Source organism: Orbicella franksi, chromosome 5 (genome assembly GCF_964199315.1).
Source record: "Orbicella franksi chromosome 5, jaOrbFran1.1, whole genome shotgun sequence".
Classification (NCBI taxonomy): Eukaryota; Metazoa; Cnidaria; class Anthozoa; order Scleractinia; family Merulinidae; genus Orbicella; species Orbicella franksi.
Genome location: NC_138149.1, coordinates 17,684,901 through 17,707,344, shown reverse-complemented (window position 1 = coordinate 17,707,344; position 22,444 = coordinate 17,684,901). Strand labels below are relative to the sequence as shown.

The 22,444-nt window shown below is 39.0% G+C and overlaps 2 protein-coding genes across 2 annotated transcripts in view; one reads left to right on the top strand and one right to left on the bottom strand.

The window, feature by feature from the left end:
• The first annotated feature begins 261 nt into the window (after positions 1 to 261).
• The window catches only part of LOC145486533 (D-ribitol-5-phosphate cytidylyltransferase-like), a 27,772-nt gene continuing 5,589 nt past the window's right edge, over positions 262 to 22,444 (top strand). The window contains exons 1-12 of the mRNA XM_081465217.1: positions 262 to 667; positions 5,611 to 5,666; positions 6,774 to 6,837; positions 10,096 to 10,151; positions 11,352 to 11,415; positions 12,906 to 12,986; positions 13,065 to 13,144; positions 13,687 to 13,756; positions 14,833 to 14,937; positions 15,234 to 15,279; positions 20,303 to 20,394; positions 22,004 to 22,066. Coding sequence (XP_081321343.1) covers positions 521 to 667; positions 5,611 to 5,666; positions 6,774 to 6,837; positions 10,096 to 10,151; positions 11,352 to 11,415; positions 12,906 to 12,986; positions 13,065 to 13,144; positions 13,687 to 13,756; positions 14,833 to 14,937; positions 15,234 to 15,279; positions 20,303 to 20,394; positions 22,004 to 22,066 — 924 coding nt within the window. The 5' untranslated portion in view covers positions 262 to 520. The remainder of the gene's footprint in view (positions 668 to 5,610; positions 5,667 to 6,773; positions 6,838 to 10,095; positions 10,152 to 11,351; positions 11,416 to 12,905; positions 12,987 to 13,064; positions 13,145 to 13,686; positions 13,757 to 14,832; positions 14,938 to 15,233; positions 15,280 to 20,302; positions 20,395 to 22,003; positions 22,067 to 22,444) is intronic.
• LOC145486535 (uncharacterized) lies at positions 15,434 to 16,374 on the bottom strand. The gene has a single exon (XM_081465218.1). The coding sequence runs from the start codon at positions 16,363 to 16,365 to the stop codon at positions 15,739 to 15,741; it is 627 nt and encodes a 208-aa protein (XP_081321344.1). The 5' UTR covers positions 16,366 to 16,374; the 3' UTR covers positions 15,434 to 15,738.

Sequence of the window (22,444 nt, the reverse complement as noted above, 5' to 3'; positions counted from 1 at the left end):
CTCTCCACCACCCCCGTGGGCATTTGGCAGGCATTTGTAACTTTTGAAAGTTGCAAATGTTGCAAATATCCCACGTTAGGGCTCGAATATTTGAGCAAGTCCCCACGGTGGTGCTTCGAGAAGATAGCAAATACTCTACCCAACAAAAAAAACAAGGTTCTGTTTGATGATGGAAACACTAATTGTTCCCAAAGGAATGAATCTCCTGTAACCATGGTTTTGGTAGTAATGCATCTCTGGAAAGCAACAAAATTTGTCAAAAAATGAGAGAGTGGAGCTCGATCGGGTACGCTTGAAAAGTGCACGACTCAAACGAGGATTATCGACTTAACTTTTACTCGTTTTGTAATGAACGCAATCAGGAAATTTAAAAATATACAACGAAAGATGTACTTGTTTTAAAAACTGAAAGATAAAATTGCCTTTGACAATGCCCCAACCCCGAGCTAACCAAGGCTAACCTGTTATAGCTGCCCTGCCCCGGAGCATGGCTTGAGCCTGAGGCGGGGAGTCGGCGGGGATGGGTTTGACCGTTAGAAGAATAAGGCGAGTTCAGATGAGTAAAATGGCGGCAGTAAAGGAATGTGTCGATGTGTGTTTTGATGTTGTGGCTGTTTTACCAGCGGGAGGATCAGGCATTAGAATGAACCTCCAACGTCCTAAACAGGTAAAAAATCCACAATCCTTAAAAAAATACTTAATTTGCCACAGTGGTCAAACTACGGTGATATGATGCCAATGACAAGCCTACATGGGCTTACTATATCGTACATGAAGGAAATTCTATGTAAACTTAGTACTAAAATTCATAATTCAATCACTGTAATTATTGATTTGTACAAAGGAAAATCCAGACTCAGCTCAGCAAAGAGTGCTGTAGCAGTGCCTTTCAAGTGATATTCGTAATTTAACCTCAACTTGCTTTTAATGGGGAATAAAAAACCCACTACGCTGTGCATAGCTAGTCAAATTTCGTTTAAGTTTTGTATTTGACTATATTGTTCTACATTTACCTAATGGGCATTATGTAGTGCTCCTTTCAAGCCCTCAAGGGATATTTAAGATATTCTGGTCTAACCTCATAAAGCAACACAGACCTCAAATATTTATATGAGAGCAAGTGATATACCATGAAAATATGCAAGTGATTAAATTTTGACAAGCAATTGTTTTTTTTTTATGTTCCCTGGCACTACAAAAAGCTTTGGAATCCTTTTTGAGCCATAATGTTGCAAAGAACGGTGTTGTCCCCTTAACCTCTAGCTTGACCATGATTTAGAGGCAAATTCCCTTCATCAGTGCTGGAAATAATTTTTCTTCTTTAACAGGACATGTGTCCTTTCAAATCTTCATTTTGGTCGGACATCTTATCAATTTGACCAGACATTAATTTGCATAATTGATTAGCATAATTAATCAGCAAAAGAAAATTTATTAGGCGTATACTGTAAAGATTTTCAATACAAATCGTTCAAAACTGTATTTAAATTTGATTTATGTACCACTTATGATTAACTAGATGACTTTATCTACTAGATGACTGCACCAATCTCTCCTGGTTATCTCCTGATTATATGTTCTTCAAGCAAACCTAGTTTTCTACGCAGGAGCCCATCACTAGGAGTGTGTAACTTCCTCAATTATTCCTGTCCCGGTGTTTTCACAGACTGATCTATTTTTAGTTTGAATTTACCGCGAATTCAGCCCCTGCAGGAACCTTAGTGACCAATCACAAGCACAGACTTTATAATTTCACCGGAAGATTAGGTTGCCATGTCCACCTGAGGCCTCCATTTTTCCCTTACTGATGTGCGCTCATATAGACCGGAACTGACCTTTTTTGAGGGAAAAGAAGCCTAAAAATAGACCGGTCCGTAAAAATACTGTGACATAGGCTTAGTATGGGAGTTTCAGGCTCCTAGTGATGGGCTCCTGACCAAAGTTGACTCTAGGGTACATACATAAAGGGCTAACAGCATATCGCAATGCACGTAATGGATAATAGGGCGATTTCTGAAAAGTACTTTATTTGGCAAGTACAGGAAAGATGAACACTTCTGCTTTATGATATGGCAGAAGCCCATAATGGGCTCCTGGATATGGCTCAAACTGTCAGTGCAGAGTCAAGGGCCCAAAATTTAAAATAATGCTTGAGTAGCCATTTGGCGAGTAAGTGATAAAGATCAAGTGGAATTTTATTCAGAAACGAACTCAATGCATAACATCTGTAAAGAAAAAATTTCCAAGCCTTTTTTGGCCGCTCATTTTGTGTATGCATTACAAAAGACACAATCGGTATGCATACATGATGTACTCAATGCTCAAGGGTTTACAATGCATTATAGGGCGATTTCAAACACGATCAGCCATTTGCAAGTTTTCCGATGTGAGGAAATCCTTCACGGCAAAGCAAAAGGATACATTGCTTTCTTTTCTTATGGTGAATGATATAGAAGCAAGGATCTTTCACTATGTATTTCTGGAAGGACATAATGACTGAGAAAATAACCGTTACTGTCAACACAGCGAAACGTAGTCGCCATTTATGGTAGCCTGTGAACGCAGACATATTTTCGGTTGTCGACAAAACCAGAATTTTTGGTCGCCAAAGATGAAATTTTAGCCACATTGGCAACTGTACCGGTCGCAACTTCAAGCCTTTTTAAAGTGCCACTGAAACCAAATTTTCGTATGTGAGATTTTTGCTTAGTAATAAAGTTTCAACCTTACTTGGAAACACTGCAGACTTTTTTTTCGCATACGATAAGCGAAAACTGCTTTTTCAGCCGTTTGAAGTTGACTGGTTAAGCCCAAAATTGGCGGCCATCTTGGCGTGGCCAAAACAGCCTAGTGACGTCACTGGTTGTATTGCTCTCATGCCGCGCTGAACTCGGTTCCAGAGCCCGGACACAGTTTTGCTCCAAAAAGTTGATTTCAGCAGCTAAAAAGAGCACTTTCGGTTAGGATTTGACAGAAATAAAGTTCACCATTATTTTAAGCACGTTTGAAACTATAAATTGGGCTAAAAAAAGAGAGTACGAAAATTTCGTTTCAGTGGAAATTATATAACCAAATTTTATGGATGGACAATAGGTGTTGGTGAAATGTTCGGACATCATGTCCGATCAAAATGTACAATTGGCCGGACATATTCAAAATTTGGTCGGACAATGTCCGATGACCGACTGTTATTTCCAGCCCTGCTTCATCCCTCTCATATGGATGCCTGACCCTAATAACAACCAGTGAGATCAAATTGCCACCTCCTGAGGCTCAAGAAATTGTTATATGTTTAGGGTATTCCCGGGGAGGGATATTGATATGTCTGTCTTTGATCAATACATTGGAGAGAGGAATAAGGAATAATTTTGGGGATCACATGTACTAAACGCATCCACAGTCGAGTGTCAACCGACACTCCGGTTGACATCTTTATTGATACTCAATCGACATTCCAGTCAATACTCGGTCGACATTCGATCAACACTTGATCAACAGTCAGTTGATGGTCAGCCAAGTGTCAACTGACTCATATGCATCAATCAAAAATTAGTTGTCTCTCGACCAACTTTTGATTGAGTGTCAACCGAGGTGTCGATGAAGTGTTGATCGAGTATCAATTGAGTGTCGTGCGACGTGTCCATCGAGGGTATCGATTGAGGGTATCAATCAACACTCAACCGTGGATGCCTTTAGTACACATGGTCCAATTTTGGTTGGAACAGTTGGAGTGAGGAAGTGAATGTGACCAGAGACAGGCTAGACTGGTAAATCTTTGCTCACACACTATGTAATATTGTGGTGTGAAATGGGTGTGTGATGATGATACACCTACATGTGTCAACTGAATATTAATTTGTTAACAGGGGGAACAGGGTGATATGAATATATTTGACACAGGTGAAGTTCATGCTGGCAAACTGAAAATGGGTCAGTTATGCAGATCAACATTCCTACCTTGGAGAAGGTGTTGTGCAATCCTGTCTGAAGCAAAGAAAATGATAGCATCATGCATTGTATTACATTGTTGATCAACAACTACCATGAGCTTAAACAAGTTCATATAGCCATTGACTGCCCACATACCTTCTTTTGAGATAGTAGTGACTTGATGTAGTCCCAAATTACTTTAAACAAGAGTAGAAAGTGCAGTGTATGGCTGTATTATTTCATTTTTTTTAACAACCACTTTTGAAAGGAATTATTTTTGTAGAAAATGGGCTCTTAATTCTTCTAAATGGGTAGAGTATTGTGGTTGTATTAAAGCAGCTTTTTGGTTTTTTAAAATGAGAACTGACCAGCGTGTAGAGCAAAATTAAATATTGAAGAAACATAAAACAACTTTTTAAAGAAATGTTTGGCATGACTTATGCCATCCTTAATTTATTGAAACTGAATTGATATCTTCAAATATAGTTTCATTTAGTAATAGTATACAGTGGAACCCCACCATATGACCACCCTGTAAAAACAAACACCCCTTTATTATGACCACTTTTTTATGGCCAGAGCGAAAGCCTGCACATTCTCCTACCTGAAAACCCTGTTAATCCGACACCGCATTATTACGACCAACAACCACCTTTTGGAGTGCTCAGTCCTCATTTTCTTTATAAATTACCCCATTAACACGACTGGTCAAATTGACTGGTGAGGAAGCTGAATGAAGACAGACCCAATCTGACCAATAACGGCTCTTATTATATGGCTGTGTCTCACAAGGACTGGGAACTACCGAATTCACGAATTTGATTGGCTGAAATCGATATTGACCGCGGTCTAGATTTTCCCATCTAGACCGGCATCTGTAGACCGGTTTTATTTTGCGTTGAAGAAGTAGCAAACTAAAATACAAAAATGTTCACCATTTTCTTTTATTTTCTTCTCAATCATTTATGGAAGTGCCAAAAAGCCTGATGACAAAAAAAAAAAGTAAAGAAGATGAACAAATTTCGGCACGTTTAAGTTAAGCTCATCGCCGTTCGCAAGCAAAATGTCAGCAACCTAGGTACATTAAACGAATTAAAGTTTCCTTCTTTGCCATATAATAAACATCTTATTAACCGAGCTAAGTCAGTCTGTATGGGAGAATCTTGACCTCGGTCATGTGTACAGACCTCACTGCGTTCGGTCTGTACTCACGACCTCGTTCAAGATTCTCCCATACAGACCTCCAGCTCAGTTAATAAGAGCTAATTCCAGACATTTCACAACAGGCCATATCCTTTTGACAAACTGAAAGACAATGTTTTTTCGCATTACATTTAATCGGTTTTGTTCATTTGCAATGAATGGCTGTTGTAAGGTTGAAGAATAATTGTAAAAAGGTTGGTTTATTGTGGAATTAAAGGTATTCATGTGCAGTACATGTTTAAAGTGCGTTGCATCATAATGTGACCCTACTTTGCTAATACAACTTCCCTGTTAATATGACTAATTTTCCACGGCCCGAAGGTGGTCATATTAATGGGGTTCCACTGGAAATACATAAACATATAGCTCTTGCTCATTGTATATGGTGCATTAAGCTTCACTATGCTTAATCTCTGTGTTGACCTTTTTATCATTTTCATGTGGAAAATGTTGTTTAAGCTTTCCTCTTTTTTATAGTTCTGCCAAATTATGGAAAGACCATTGATCAGTTACACATTAGAGGCATTTGAAAGGTAATTAGATTCTGCTTAGTGAAAGATGTATGTAAGGGTTATCCAGTACTGTCAACTAGATTCCAGACTACTCAATCAGTTTGACAAAGGGATAATTTTATTCAAGATCAGACAAGTGGAGTTTTCAATCCAACGATTGCATCTCATTAGAGGGACATAGATATTTCAACATATTGAAGAGCCCCAATGAAAGCGTGTTGTTTTGATTGATTTAATTTGAAATCTCCATACTTTGGAAACACAATATGCAAGGGTCAAATATATAAAATCCTGTTAACTTTTATGTATGATTTCTTGAACTTTCTTGGCTTCCAACTGTAACAGAAGAAGAAATTTGAGCAGTCTATGAAGTAGCTGTCCCTACCAACACAAAGAAAACTTCAAAACTTACCTGACAGTGTTTACAAATACAGTTTAATTATTTTTAGACACGAGCTTTATATTGGTGTGAACTGACAGAAAACTACTTGTTTACAATAATCATTTTACAACAACTTTGACAAGTCAACTCAAGTGTTATTGTTTAGAGTTTAGTGAAATTAAAACAATGAAATTAACAATGAAAACTCCTGTTGAAGATATCTTGCCAAAGCAACTTGACAACTTTTATAAAAAATGTGACAAACATTTCTCCAACAAAGAGTCGCTTACTGCAATTTAGCAATTCACTTCAGTGTTAATCTACCAGGCAGAAACTTCCAACAGTAGTTGTGAAGACTGAACTGAACTAGTCTTTTCAATAGATCAACAAATCAACCACTTTTCCCGCTGTTTACCATTTTGTAAATTTCTCTAAACACAGGAAACATATTGATTTTTCTTTATGATCGCCTGACGAATCATGTGACTCCCCTTCCCCTCCCCCAGAGTCGGCATGGATGGACTCTTGCTTGCTCGTAAGGTGACGTCATATTACAAAATTTTCTCAGCTTGATGGTTTACCAAGGATCTTGACCCATGGTACTCCGTTGGCATGCTTCACATGATGGAGCTCTGTATATACTGTGGTACCACTCACTAAAATGTCAAACAAGATAACTTTGGTCAAGAGAGGTGCTTTTCTTTTCCTTTTTAGCTTTTATGATTTAAACTTTGGTGTTTATACAGTATTTCATGGATTAAAGAAATTATTGTTCCTATCAATGAAAACTACTTGGAGGAAGCACAACAGGTATGTCATATAAGTTGTACTATAATATAGCAGGTAAAATAGCAGCCTATTCTGTTACAAGTTGCCAAGAGACATGGGTTAGGTACTTTCCTAATGTGTGCCTCCTTCAACTTCTCCTCAGGGGAAAACATAGTGTATTTACTCACTTATGTACTCCTCTTCATCGCAGGTGGGACATAAGGCTTTAACAATGTTTCCAGTGGGATGGGTCCTTTACAGCATGTTGTGCCCCGCCCCATGTCATGCCCATCTCTTTTAGCTTAGCCATTACAGTACATTTCGCTGATGACTTGTGCCATTTTTGATGTCTCAAACATGGCACAGACATTCCAGGCTCCTAGGCGGATGTGGGTTTTGGGCCAAAGCAGGCTTTCAACAGAGATAGTCACATGGCTAGTTGGCTGGCCCAAGTCCACTACATGAACATGGTCCAAAGTTGTTGTAGCATTCATGGTTGTTTCCGTAACAGAATGTTTCTTACGGGGTGGAGTCATTAGCACCACTCCCAACCCCCAACCTGGAGGATCAGGTGTCAGGGCTCAAAATAATTTTCGGACCGTGGCCAGTCATGCTGACTAGCCAAAGTAATTTCAGCTCAGTCACATCTTGTTTCTGACTGGTCAAGATATTTTTTTAAAAAAATATGAAGGTAATTCCCTAGTTAAAGAACCCGCCATAGGTTTCCGATGAAACTTGGTATGCTGTTGTTACAGGACAAGGAGATATTAAAAACTTAGTAAAAAGAGGGGGTCACCGTGCTTGTTTTCACGCCACAAAGCTGACTCTATACTTTTAATTATTACTTGTATTTTTAAATTTATATCTTGTATTTTTAAATTTATATCTTGTATTTTTAAATTTTATCTTGTATTTTTAAATTATCACGATGTCTTGTATTTTTAATCATTATATTTTTAGTCCAGGGCGCCTCTTGATATCAGCCTCGTCGCTGAATGGGCCACCCTGGCTAAATAAACTTTACCTTTACCTTTAAATGTGGTTATTTAGGCGACTTGTGGTAATCTCCGTGCACAACAAATAAGCTCAATTATTTTTTAATGTAGCGCGGTATATCACACAGAGTTTGACTTTCTTTGATTGTTTATTTATCTACGTCCCAGGAAAAATGTCTTCAAATACCCTGCATTTTTTAATCCTTTAAAGGAAATATAATTTGGACATGTGTTGTTGGGCCCGTTATGTCTTCCTCAGTAGTATTTATTTCATTTGCCAAAATAGATTAGCCAATAGCCATAGATTTCTGCTACTTTTTTTCTCAGCTATTAAGGATATTGTTCTCATTGAAATTACGAAATAAAAAGTGAGGGTCATGCTGCTCGTTTAAGAGAAAAGGAGCATCTGTTTTGCTATCGAGCTAATTTCAGGGAAATCTCTTACATTTTGTATGTGCACGCGCTCATATGCGCGTGCTAATGACACGAAATCATGCACAGTAGGGATGCACAATGCAATACCAAGGAATCACACCTTAAGCAATGTTCGCCTAATGAAACCCACAAATATAATTTGTTTGTTCCAGTCATTGCTAGACTGTTTAAAAATTGACCTACTACAAAGAAAAGCTTAAAACTTGACCAAAGATAGCCTTGGCAGGGCTCAGCAGCTCAATTAAGTGGCACGCTTTCACTGGAATTCTTGCCACCTGCCAAAGAAAAAGTATGGAACGGATGCATATTTTATGAAACTTTGAATTTTTTGATCGGCATATTGAATTCCATAAGCCGTTGTTTTGATGTTCTACAAAGAATTTATGTCTGTCAAAACATAAATGAAACCAAACATGCATCAGCAGATCCTAATTTTGGACTTCAGAAATAACTGGGTAAACAAATATAGCTGAAGAAGAAGTTTCTGTTTCCTCAATTCTCACCCGTACAAACGCACAACAAATCATTGCATTACTACGAATACGGCTACAGTTGAACAACAAGTGTTGGGAAGTTTCTTAATGATGTGACCAAAATTAAGTTCTAAAGTGTAAGCCATAAAAAATCTAAACTCTGTTGTAGTCATATTAAGGAGAGTTTTCGTTCACGAAGAACTAATGACCATCATTTGGTAGATTTTACCGAGCAACGAGTTGAGAGTGTCTGAAATTTCATTCGCAAACAAAGTAACTTTACAGGTACAGGTACTGATATAAAGGCCTTCGGCTTTTTTGTTGGTACATAATTATTTTCATCTGTATTGTAACAGTAACTTATCGGTTGGTTATAAATTAGATAGTGGGTTCGTGCTCAATGTTACATTTACGGCTTCACGGAAACAAAGCAGACTGCAAAAGGCATGTTTTGATGTCCCAGAGTCCCATGGTGTCTAAGTTGGAAACTATAGTGTCTAGCGAAAAGTTTTGTTTTGGCATCTTGTATGTCGATTTTTGTGCAGTGAAGGTGAAAGAGACGACAAATATCTTGACATCTGTAGAGCAATACCTTTGAAATATACGTCGACAAAGAGATATGCTCTGTGACAAAAGTATGACAGTTGGGCAAATCTAAAGTGTCACAAAAAGCTGAATCTGATCACATTCTTTGCCGTACGGAAAACCTCTGCTGTTCGAAATGCTGAAAAGTTTTGAATTCTGAATTGAAAACCGCTGCCGTCCTAAAAGATAAAAAATTTTTTCGAATGGATAGCAGCAGTTGTTTGAACAGCTAAATATTTTTCTGAAAAGATAACCCCAACTGTTTGAATGGCATTCCAATCAATCTTGAATGCAACAGCAAGCAATCAATTTTTAGCCGTTCCAACAGATACCCGTTGGTGTATGTTTTCGTGTGAGAGGCCACAATAAAAAAGAGATTAAAGATTTACAGTTGAGGATTTGATTGTTTATTCAAGAATGAACAATGTGACTGTCTCAACATGGTGTGACCAGTCAACATGACCAGCGAGTGAAGTTTTTGGCCGGTCAAGTCACCATTCTAGCCGTACATTGTCCATTGACCGGCTGTTATTTTGAGCTGTGGTGTTGATTGTAGTCTGGCCTCTACCCTGCACCCTTCCTGACTTGGTTGAACATTCTTGCTACTGTGCACAAGGGTCACTGACAGATGCAAGCCTCCCCACCATGTCAAGGTAGCAGCACATGGGGAGGAAAACCCAGTGCACTGCTCTCCCAGAAAGGCACAAAAAATGATTTCCACTCTTATTTAAATTCTTCTTTAGCACCATATTGTCTGTCAAAAATAAAGCACAAATTTCAACATTGACATTCTCATTTGTTCTCCTCTATAGATTTTGAGTGAATTTTGTCATCACAAAGTCAGACTTATCTGTGGAGGATCTACTAGGTTAGTTTGAAATCTAGTTTCAAATGAATTTAAATTGATTGAGATAGCTTTTGTAAAGTCACTATACTCTTTGAGCATCAATAGTTTAGAAATTTAGTTTTCCCCTTAGAGTTTTAGTGGCATTTATGTTTTATATGAAACTGTCACTAGCTTTTTCTCAGGGCTGAAAATTAATCCTTAAATTTTCATTGGCCCAGTACAAAGTAATTAGTGGCTCTTGATTTCCTTTAATTAGACACATTAGAAATAGCAAGTTTATTTGAACAAATGCCTCAGAAAAATTGTTGTTGAAGGGATAGCATGCACAACTTCAAAACTGGATTGCCAAGTGCTGGAGGTAGGTAGCATACTGGTAGTTTTTATTTAGCTTAACCCTTTACCCCCTAAGGCAAATGACAGTTTTTCCTAAATCAGCAAATAAAGGCTCTCTGCCTGTGTACAATATACCATTTGAAAGCCACTGATCAGCTTATTTAAGAACTGACATCAGCAACTGTGAAGGAGGTAGGCATTTTGAGAGAAATTGTTTTGAAATGTGAAAATGAAAAGCTTCCAACATGTATCAATTCTCAAATATCATAGGTATGTCCCTGAACTGTGGCTTATTTAGCAGGTCTTAGTACATAGCTTGATGTGAAACAAGTCTTGTATTCCATGTGCGTCTCAAAAAAGAAATTGTAAAGTTATGGGGGCGGTCAACCATATCTTAGATAGGAGGGGGTCACAAGTTTATGCCTTCAATGAACAGATCTTTGCAGAAAAATTTTATGGCAAAAAGTCATAGAAATCTATTTATTCACAAAGTTATGATGTTGTGTGCCAAATGGCACTCTTAGGGAGTAAAGGGTGAACTAAATATCACACAATGCACAAAATGAGTGCAAAGTATCCTGTGTCATTTGTACTCTAGGAGACTGGTTAAGCAAGTTTCCAAGAGGACATCATAAAGGACAACACAAGGCTAACTAAAATAGAAAATATTTGTAGAAAACAGTAAGAAAAAAAGAATTTTTTCTACCAAAATTAAAGAATTCAAAACAGCCCAAAACCTGTAGTCATTTTTCCAAATTGAATGGAGGCCATTTTGACCATCTTTTCATCTCGTCACTTCTGAAAAAGCTTTGTCAGCCACCATGTCGTGAGATGACTGCTTTTTTAATTTTCTTTTTGTAACCTCACGCACTTTTTTTGGTATCTTAGACACAGGTCGATATGGTGTGGCATTCAAGCTCTAGCTGCAGATGGGAGAGGTCCGCCGACTGTGGTAAGTGTAAAATGGTAATAACTAGACTTTAAACATAACAGTTTGCTCATACTTTGATAAGTTGCTTTTATGAAACAGTAATGAGTTACAAGACTGTAGTCAACACTGAAATATCTGAATGCAATTGTCAAACTCATTTATTTATAATAACATTCTCAAGAAATCATATCATAGTGGTTGGAAATGTGATTTTGATTAACATGATTATAAATTCTGGCTTATGATTTTACAGCCACATCCTAGAATCCTTAATAACACAGTACTGGTAAATAGATTCAGCCAAGCCTAAAAGCGGAGCTTGTGGGCTGAGTTGTTGAAAGCCCATTAATTAAGCGAACCCAAGATAACCAAGAATTTTTATTTGAGTTTTGTAACTTTGCCATGAAGTTTTCTGTTTACATTGTTTAGTCTTCTGTTTTGAGTTTGAATAATCTCAAACTACACAAAACATAAGCGTAAAAACATATCTCCCTGAAATTGTTTCCAATCTGTTAACTGGGCTTAAAAACTGTTTTAGATGTTAATAAATGAAATTATTATATGGCTAGCGGGCAAGATGGATCAAATCCTGCACTGTGATTGGCTACCCAAGCGGGCAAGATGGAGCTATCTTGCCCGCTCGGGACTACCCGCTGTGTCCTGCAAGAAAAAATCCCCCGATAGGCATATAATAAATCCTTTATTGACCAAGCTTGTTCGGTCACGATGGCTGGATATTTGCCTCGTTCTTTTTTCGCGAGTTTATGGACCTTGACTGCGTCTCAGTCCATAAACGCGCAAAAAAAGAACTTGGCCAATATCCAGCCATCTTTACCTCACACTTGATCAATAACCCATATATGTGGTACGGGTTTCAGTTCAAAGTAGCCAACTGGCTTTGGTCTGCTACTCAGTGTAATTGTTGTCGAGTTATGTATTATTTTCAGTTAAGTATTATTCTCTGTTAAGTATTAGTCTTTGTTGCGTATTGGTAACGCTTCGATATCATATGTCAGACCTCGTGCGTTATCGTTTTGCGATAGTTGTTTTACACAAGAGAGCTTATTGTGAAGGTTACTGCGTTTATCTTGCGACTTGTGTATTCAGGCAGAGAGGACAATCGTTAAGCGTGTATTTCCTTCCTTGCCCTTTTCGTTGCATTTCTTGGTCAACTGTTGTATTTTAGATTTCCTCGCGCTCGCGTATTTTAATATGTGCTCGTGTTATGTAATGGTTATTTTGGTTTTAGTCTTTCGTGTCGCTTAGACTAGGTTTTCGATTGTATTTTAGTTTGACGGTTTTGGACATCAAATCACAGCTAATACAAATAAATCACGTTGGAATCATACTTAGTCTTTGGTGTTTGAAATCAGTATTTCGAGCGAAGTCCTCGTAAATCTTTTTATCTTTTAGGACATTCCGACGTTGTTACAACGCCTGGAGTTAAAATCAGATCCTTATGGCGGTCCTTGAGTTTATTAAACTATTTTTGCTATTTCCTTTTATTGTAGGTAATTCTTCACGATGCAGTTCGGCCATTTGTAGATGAACCAACTTTACGGAGTGTGACTGAAGCTGCTAAGAAACATGGAGTAAGTAACACACTGAGTTTGTAACAATCTACCATAGGCAAGTCACTTGTGACCCCCTTATCCTGATTTGTGTTCCAGGCAGCTGGTGTCATCAGGCCACTGTCGTCGACAGTTGTAGCACAGTCATTTGACGGATTTTTGGATCATTCACTCGACAGGTAATGTAATGTCCACATAAATAAAATAATTTGCATTTATTGATGCATTTTTGTATTGCTTTTTTAAAAGGACACAAATTGATTAGAAGTAAAGGTGAATGACCTCACTTTTATAACAAACAAAAGTTTCGGGAAAGACTCATGATGGAATGTCTTTCTTGGTTTTTGAACATCCAATAAATTGGTCTTACATGATTCGACGTAACTCTATTCTGTCTTTAAAATGTAGTGAAGATTGTTGCCTTCATTCTCTATACTTTTGAAATTGACGAGGATTTTCTTCTCAATGGTGAAAGCTTTTCACATATAATATTATGGAAGACAGGCATGGTAGAGATACATGGATGCATGTCACCGCATGCTATTGATTTAGATCTTGTGGATTACCAAGTGTGTGTATGTATTTCTGTAAAATTGTAGATATGTGAGTCGTAATAAAGTTGTTGTTATTGTTGTTATAATTTCATATGGTGCTGGTTAAAGTTAATGTGAATGGTTATTTGAGTGTACCTGCTGACCTTTAGTGTATCCTTGGTATACAGAACAAAGTTCAGATCAAGTGAAATGCCACAAGCTTTTCAGTATGACATCATTGAAAAAGCCTACAAAGAGGTGTGTTACAAACCAGTCATCACTCAGTCACACGAGCTATTCTGTCCTTGCACACACTAAATAGTGAGTAGCATAGCAGTGTGCGCTTGTTAACGAAATGACGGCTGCTTCTTGACGTTTTCAAAGCGTCTGTGAAGAGGATTTAGATAAAGTTTTGAACGGCTAGTAGATTTATGCTAAAACAATAATTAGATTATTCGCTCTTGATTCCTATGCGTGATAGAAATCTCGAGTTCATAATCTAATTGTTTAATAGAAACACGATTTTTAACCAATCAGTGCGTGTATTTTCTCAGGACTGTTTTTTAAAGGGTGATAGATCTTAGTAACATGATAACCAAACAAGGCTGGAAGTAAAGGAGTGACACAGCAACCGTTTTTCTTTTTTTTTTTTGCGGGAAGGGGTGCCTGGGTGGGTGGTAAGGTGTTGTAAACTGCACTCTCCTGTGAATTTTGCATATATAGACCTTGGGCTCAGTATCTTTGTGTTTGATATCCATCCCTGACAGCATGTAAACATTTTTTTATGCATCACAATGTACGAAACAAAACTTTCATCATTATTTTATAATTTTCAATACAGTCGAACCCTTCCATACAGACACCTCCCAAATACGGACACCTCCCTAATACGGACAGTTTCCTGTGTACCGACAACATTTTCATACATTTCCTCTTAAAAAACCTCTATAATACGGACCCTCTCTAAAACGGACAACGGACCCTAAATCTCAGCCTTAGGGAGCAAATTCATACACTTCGGGGACCAGGTATTGATAATTGGCGGTATGTACCATTTCCTGTCTGCGGTTACACAAACATTGAGCCGAATTGATACCAATACCAGAACATGTCAAAATGTAAGTTTTTAAAACTTACATTTACAAATGCAAATACGGACACTTCGCTCAGTCTCTTCGGTGTCCGTATTAGAGAGTTTCGACAGTATCAGGTTTTTTGAACTATGTATTTCACTTTTAACACTACAGAAATGTCCATGCATTTATTGCAATAATTATTATGCACAAGTACTCGTGATTTTATGTAATTATGTCTTAATTTGGCTAAATTTGCAGTGTACAGAATATGACTTTGAGCATGGCACAGAATGTCTGCACTTGGCTCAAAAGTATGCTAAAACAAGCGCTGCATTAATTGATGGTCCAGATTCTCTGTGGAAGGTTGGTGTATCACATAGTATCTAAGTAAATAAAATCCATGTGCTCTCAGCTGCTTACAGGAAATGTCAATTCAGTTTAGGTGCATGTGATGTGATGATGGCAAGCACACAGTTTTAACAAGAAACGTTTTCTTTGAATTTGACGCACGCTTGCGTAACATGTATGGTATGTGTAACTTGCCAAGCGCTTTGAATGTTTTACACGTAAGAACATTATTACATAGCAGTTATGTTCAAAATTGCTGTCGGTAAAACTCAGTTATAGCAATGCAACTGGTTTTACATACTTATCTTTAGGTCACATACAAGAAGGATTTGTATTCTGTCGAGGGTGTTTTAAAAGGTATGTGCCATTCTACTTTTAATCAACAGTCAGTTACTTGTTATCACAGTTTTTGTAACACTCCAAATTCACTCGAGCTCGATGTGTACACTCTAAAAGCACATGGTTTTATTCTAACACACTTCATGTGAGTCACACTAAATATATCATCTAACAACTACTTCGTGTAAGTCGCACAGGATATAACATCTCCCCCTTTTTGCGGTTGTCTACACAGTCCACATACAATAAAATAATAACACAGGATGGCAAAATCCAATTCAGTGTTCCAGAGCCTTTAAATCAATCAGAACCAAAGTCTTGAGACTTAATGTGATTAATTAATGTTTAAAACTAGTAGGTTAGTAGGTTAGTATGCTCATAACAAAAATATCAAAGTTTATCTAATTAATACTGCAGTTCAACTCAATTGCATATTCTAAATGCTTCTGGCGTCTGATCAAAATTAATGTAAACATGTCACGTGACGTAATCAGTCAAATAAGCAGGTCGACGTCGCTCTCGTCTAGGCCTAGATGACTGTACTTTGGGAGTAGGAGAGCTGGAAGTAGAACCTTCTTCTGTCTGAACTGTAGGAAGCTCTTCCAACTGTTGGTTGGCATGCCCTGATGATCCGTTTGCAACAGTCTCTTCAGCAGAATCACTTTGTTCAGGGATGGCTTGGACTAGACTGCTGGACTGGACTGTGCTTGGATTGCCAGAATTCAGAAGTAGTGTTTCTCGCCAATCCTCACTATCTCCTCCTTTGGCACCTTCCTCATGCATGATAGCATTAGCCAATTTAAACTGGCTTGAATCTCGGGTTATCTCACGACCATCTGTAACTCGCCTTGCCGTGATCGTCGAACCACTAATTCTGATAACTGTGTAGAAGATAGGCTCATAGGCCGTCGACCATTTATTCACTTTCTTTTGTCTAAGTAGGACATAGTCTCCCACACAGAAGTTGTGTTCTTTGGTATTCACGCCATCGCGTCTCATCTTCTCCTTATATACTCGGTCTTTCTCATCGATCAGCTCATCCTGCTCACTTCTTTCTCTTGGTACTGTGTGATCAAGTTTGGTCCTAATAGGCCTATTCGACATAGCTTGGTATGGAGTAACCGTTGGCTCGGGGGTGTTCTGGTGTCACACGATGATGATCAAAACCCTCTTCTTTTGCAAAGGTTGCAAACTCTTTCGAATTAAATGGCGGACCATTGTCAGACTGCACTCGTTTGGGTACACCGTGATGAGCAAACATTTTCTTCAACTTCTCTTTAGTCGGTTTCACTGCTGTTGAGGACACCACCTCTACTTCCGGGTATCGGGTTCTTTGATCAATTGCTACTAAGTTGTAATGACCATCTGGGTAAGGTCCTCCGAAATCGATTGAAATCTCTTCCCAAGGTTCCTTCGGGATCACCGATGGTATGATAGGTTCTTGTCTGCGATCTTTGGTAACAGTCAAAACAATGACCTATCATTTGGTCAATCATCGCATTCATGCCGGGGAACCAATACTTAGCCCTAAGCATCTGTTTTGTCTTGGTAGTTCCCAGATGTCCCAGCTTGTGGGCTGATCTGATGACTTTCTGCTGTAACACCATTGGTAAAACAATTCTTTCCATTCTAAATATCAGACCTTGTGCTTCGTAAATTTCGTCCTTAATCGGGTAGAATGGTGCCAGGTCAGCATCCTTCTTGCTGGTCTCCCAATTACCTTTCCTGATAGTTTTGCTCAGTTTTTGCAAAGCTCTATCACGATGTGTTTCTTCTCTAATTCTGTCTAGCACCACTGCATGCTCCGTTTCAATGCTTGCCTTCAAAATCTTCTCAGTGTCATTGTTTCCAACAACTGGTAATGGGTGCCTTGACAAGAAATCTAGAGGGTCAGCCTCATCTTTACCAGGCTCGTATTTCATTTCAAAGTCCACATCCTGCATGTCCATCACCCGTTTCTCGATTCGGGGGGGAAGCTTCGCCGTTGGCGTTTTAAACAATGGCAGGAGTGGTTTGTGTGCAGTAATAATCGCAAACCTGGGTGCACCAAGAAGGTAGATAGAAAATCGATCCTTGGCCCATTTAACACATAAAGCATCCTTCTCTGTCTGGCTATACCTCTTTTCCACATCTGTCAGAGTACGACTTATGAAATGCACTGGTTGCCAGCCCCTGGCAGATTGCTGAAAAAGGCCAGCTGACAAACCTTCATTGTAACTAGTTTCGACTCTCACCGTGATTGGTAGCTGGGATTGAAGAAGGCCACTGTATCCTTGCTGGAGATGTTGGCTTTCAATTCTTCAAATGCATCATCTTCCTCTCTCCCCCAGTGAAACTTAGCCTCCTTGTGAGTAAGCTCTCTCAGTGGTTTCGTGAGTGAAGCATACCGGGGTATAAATTTGGATAGATACCCAGTCATACCAAGGAAACTTCTTACCTTTGCTTTCGATTGAGGGGGTTTGCACTCATGGATGGCCTGTACCTTCTCCGGTGTAGGTCTTAAATCACCCTGGCCAAATTGGTAACCATAGAAAGTGATTTGTTTCTGGCCAAATTCACACTTAGGCTCGTTGAAGGTGATTCCATAATCTTCAGCTTTCTGAAATACTGACTCCAGTGTTTCATTGTGTTCCTTCCAGTTGCTCGCTCCAACCAAGATGTCATCCCTCTGGTTAAGACATTGGGGAATGTCGCCAAAAATTCTGTACATTGCCTCATCAAATACATCTTGTGATGCCTTTGCACCAAATACAAGCCTTTTAGGTCTAAAATTACCCCAGGGGGTACTGAAGGTAGCGACCGATCTCGATTCTGGGTGTAGTACTAGCTGGTGGTACCCCTGTCGGAGATCCAATTTTGTCCAGATAGTGCAATCGTGGAACTTGTGAATGAAATCTTCCACTATTGGTGCTTGTGAGATCCGGCTCCTTTCCATGTACTGGTTCGGAACTCGTAAGTCAACACTCGCTCTGATCATGTGTGGTTCCAGCTGGTCCGATCGCAACCCTGCAAACCTTGGTTTCGGTTGCACCACCAAAGGGGAGCACCAGGTAACTGGTTCATCGTCAGTTACTTTCTCGAAGATATCTTCTTGAATGCCTAAGTCCAACCACTTTTTCAGCGGCTCTTGAAGATAGTATGGAACCTGCCTAGGTTTCTGTGCTACCGGCACTGCTCCGGGTTTCATATGGAATCGGCTTAGGATCTCCCCACCATTCTTCTTGTCTTCTATCTTGCCAATACCTTGAAATAAGTGGCTATACTTGGTGATTAAATCTTTCATATCCTGTTCGCCTTCTGCCCGTGTAACAATGTTAGCATTATGTCTCTCCACAGATATGGCCAGATCATTGGGCTCAGCGAAGCTGCCATCTGGTTGAATCTTCAACATTCCTAATGCTATTAATGTTGCTAATCAGTGGAGGTGATTGGATCCTTCCAGACACTACAACAAATTTGGTCGGTTTCCCACACGTCTCATTACGAATCACAGTTTGAAATTCTCCTTTGACCTCGAGTTTGTGCTGGAGAGTACGCAACTTGACATTACTGTTTGCAAGGATTGGCTTGTCATGTGTTCTGTGGCTGAATGCCTTAAACTGGTGTTCGTCCATAATATTAACATCCGCTCCACTGTCAGCTTCCATCAAGACATCCACGTCATTTAATCTCACCATAACGGTTCGATAATCATCACCATTTTTGCCAATCACTCATCTTCTTGGCCTGTTTTAAGTGTTCCACTGCCTGGCCGAAAAAATCATCATCCAAGCTCGTGGATTCTGCATCTTCAGTTGTCTTCTTAATTCTCCCACTGCTTTTCCTTTTACTTTGCTTCCGTCTTCTGAACTTGTGGCTACGAGTACTCTCAGATTTGCATACAGAGGAGAAATGGTTCAATTTGTGGCATTTATAGCATTTCTTACCATAGGCAGGGCAATCTTTTCCTTTCTCATGGACTCCAAACAATCCACAATATTGACATTTGTGCTTTTTCCCAGGCCGCTGTGTTTCATTGGATCCACTGCTTTGTTGTTTGGGGTATTGCAAATCGGAATGCACACGAGAAACATTCTCACGGGAAACATTCTCACTTCCCATATCTTTCATTTGCCTCGCAATATCCTCCGTCCGGCTTGCTTCGGGCAGAAATCGTGTTAGATCCCACGTCTTGCTAATGGCTTTCTCAATCATCTTCTTGTTATCAATGGTTTGAATTATGTGCTCTAAAATTCTCTCGTCGAATGTAGCTCCAAACTCACATTCCTTCGCTTTCTCTCGCAGCCTTGCCGTCTATGTACTTGTGGTTTCACCCATGTGTGGCCTCATTTTCAAAAATAAATACCTCGCATGATGCTTGTTCTTCTTTGGAGTGAAGTGATCATTCAACTTAGTACGCAACTTCAGGTACACATCTTCCACCTCTGGATCCGGTAGGCTCTTTTCTAATCGAGCTATCTCTTTCCCGCCGTAAATTATTATAGCATCCTTCTTATCGACGGCCTTCGTAATTCTGAAGTATCGGAATTCTCGCTCAATTCCCTCCAGCCATTCTTCCCATGCTTTGCCGACGCTGTTCGCTTCGTCGGGAATGATAAATGGCTGTGTTCGAAGGTTTCTAGTCTCTGTGACGACTTGAATCGCTTGTGCTGCTCCACTTGTTGCTGCTGTTTGTTCCGTCATAATTCTCTCTTGTTTTTCTCCTCGTCGCCAATGTAACACTCCAAATTCACTCGAGCTCGATGAGTACACTCTAAAAGCACATGGTTTTATTCTAACACACTTCATGTGAGTCACACTAAATATGTCATCTAACAACTACTTCGTGTAAGTCGCACAGGATATAACAGTTTTGTTTACAGTCAGAGGTAAAATACGACAAAATACACTATGGTCGATATTAGCGTAACACATGGGACAGCATGCCATGTATAAAAGAACAGAAACCAGTGTCTGCTTGTATTTATTTTGGGCACTAGATACCTTTGGATGAGTTCTTTGAAACATAATTTAAGTCTAAGTAAAAATTTGTTATCAACAGAAAAGCAAGTGCATGTAGTAGCGGTTGTTGGAACATGCTGTCCAAAATTTGTCGAGAAGTTGCATGAACAGTTCAATAAAAGAGAACTGAAGGTAAGTTTGAATTGTTCATTTTTTTTTATGTTAGCAAATTAAAGCCGTTGACAATTCAAACCCATTTTGTGAATCTAACAAAGAGGGAGATGTTTGGGCATGAGTTGAATTAGCCTTATGGAAGTGTAGCTCAGTAACAAAGACCCAGTTACAGGAAATACCAAATTTCAAGAGTAAAAGTTTATGAATCTCTCATCCTTTCCATTATCTTAGCCCTTAGTGGCACTCGGTCCACAGGCCCTAACTGCTGGGGTTTTTTGCTACTTTCCTACTTTGCCTGGATTGGATGCTAGTCCATCTCAGACTAATACCAAGCATTTTTGGTAGGCTTCGCTAACATATCGTTGATATCCATTTTTAGTATCACCCAACTAGTGAACTAATGCAAATCCTGCATTTTAATTGGCTACGCTACTAGAAGACTAGTAGTAGTAGTCGTCGTGTAGCAAAATTGGCGCAATCGAGCATGACGCTTTCGTTCGTTTTATTCCCAAGTAAATACTTCTTCATCTTGCATTTGCTAACTTTATTATTGCCTTTTCTGTCCCACTAGTTGGGTGATACTAAAACAATTAAACCTTTCGCCCTCAAGGGCCACGGGTCTAATTGTTAAACATCCCTTGGTGGAGAGTGGCATTGGTCTTGTAAAAAGAACTATGTCCAAGATAAGTATAGGATAAGATAGTTGCCCATTGGCCACTCCTAAAGTTTCACTGTATATCTTCATAGCTACTCTGAGCTACTTGTATGCTATTTAACGATTAGACTATGAGCCCGACTTTTCTATGAGTGAATAGTCAACGAAGCATTGCCAAGTGGACTAGCGCTAGAAAACGGTTTTATGACAGCGGTAATAGCTGATGCGGCCTTCGGCCTCGTCAACTATCACGTTGGACGTAGAAACTCTGAGCTCATAATCTAATTGTTAGATATAATTTGTCTTCCGTTGATGCTTGTCAGCGTTTACTGTTAAGTGGAAATGGTGTTTCAACGGGGGTTGTATGTCCAGTTTGCCTTTGTGTTCTTAGACTCGGTTACGAGCCAAATCATTCAGTACAGCCTTATTTGTCCGGACATTTTTAAGCTTCTTGAAATGCAACAGTCCAGTGGGTCTTCGCCTCATTGCCAGTGAACAGCAGAGGATATTGGTATTGTGGCTCTGATGTATCAGTGCTCCCATACTAGTACTGTGAATATGCAAGCGACGTTGAACACATTCATGCCATCTACATACACTAGTGTCTTCTACTGATGAAAGTTAAGCGGTTGATTCATTTTGACAAGTCACACTATCATTTTTTACATCATCTGACTAAAACATCTTATTATTATTATTATTGCTATTATTATTATTATTATTATTATTATTATTTGAAATACATTTATAGTAAAGATCCAAGGTACAATGTTTGTGCGTGATCAAACATGCAATGTTGATTTATCAAGCTCAACATATTGTTCTGATGACATTAAACCTTTCGTGACAGATATCTTTTGTCTGAACTTACAGTGCAGTTAAAACGTTTGCCATAATTCCCAATCTGTCCAGAGAACACAGTAGCATCACGTTAAGTTTCTTACTGACAGAAAATTGTTATTATTGTTATAGGTGGCTTATCTTGCTGACATAGCAGCAGAGCAACAACTTTCTCAAACAGTGGCAGAGCAGCTGGTAGGTTCAAGCTTAGCTTATCGCAAGACTGTGGAAACAGGCTACTTATTTTTTCACTTTTATTAGGGACCGTTCATTTTTTATGAGAGAGCAGGGGGGCACACGAAAAAAAATGGCCTAAAAGGGGGGGCTGGCCGAAAAAAATGAAGATTAAAAATAGGATAAGAGATGTTTACAAACTGAAGAAAAATTCTCCTCTTTTATTTATAACAACTATGCTAAAACAGTTCCGGGGTAACAAGAAAACTCAACAGCTTTTGTCTTTTATAATAACAGTGCTTGAATAGTAACAATTTTCTTTTCATTCATAAGAATGTTCTGGTCAAGTGCATATTAAACTGAGACCAATAATTTGAGTCTTGAAATGGACCTGACCTC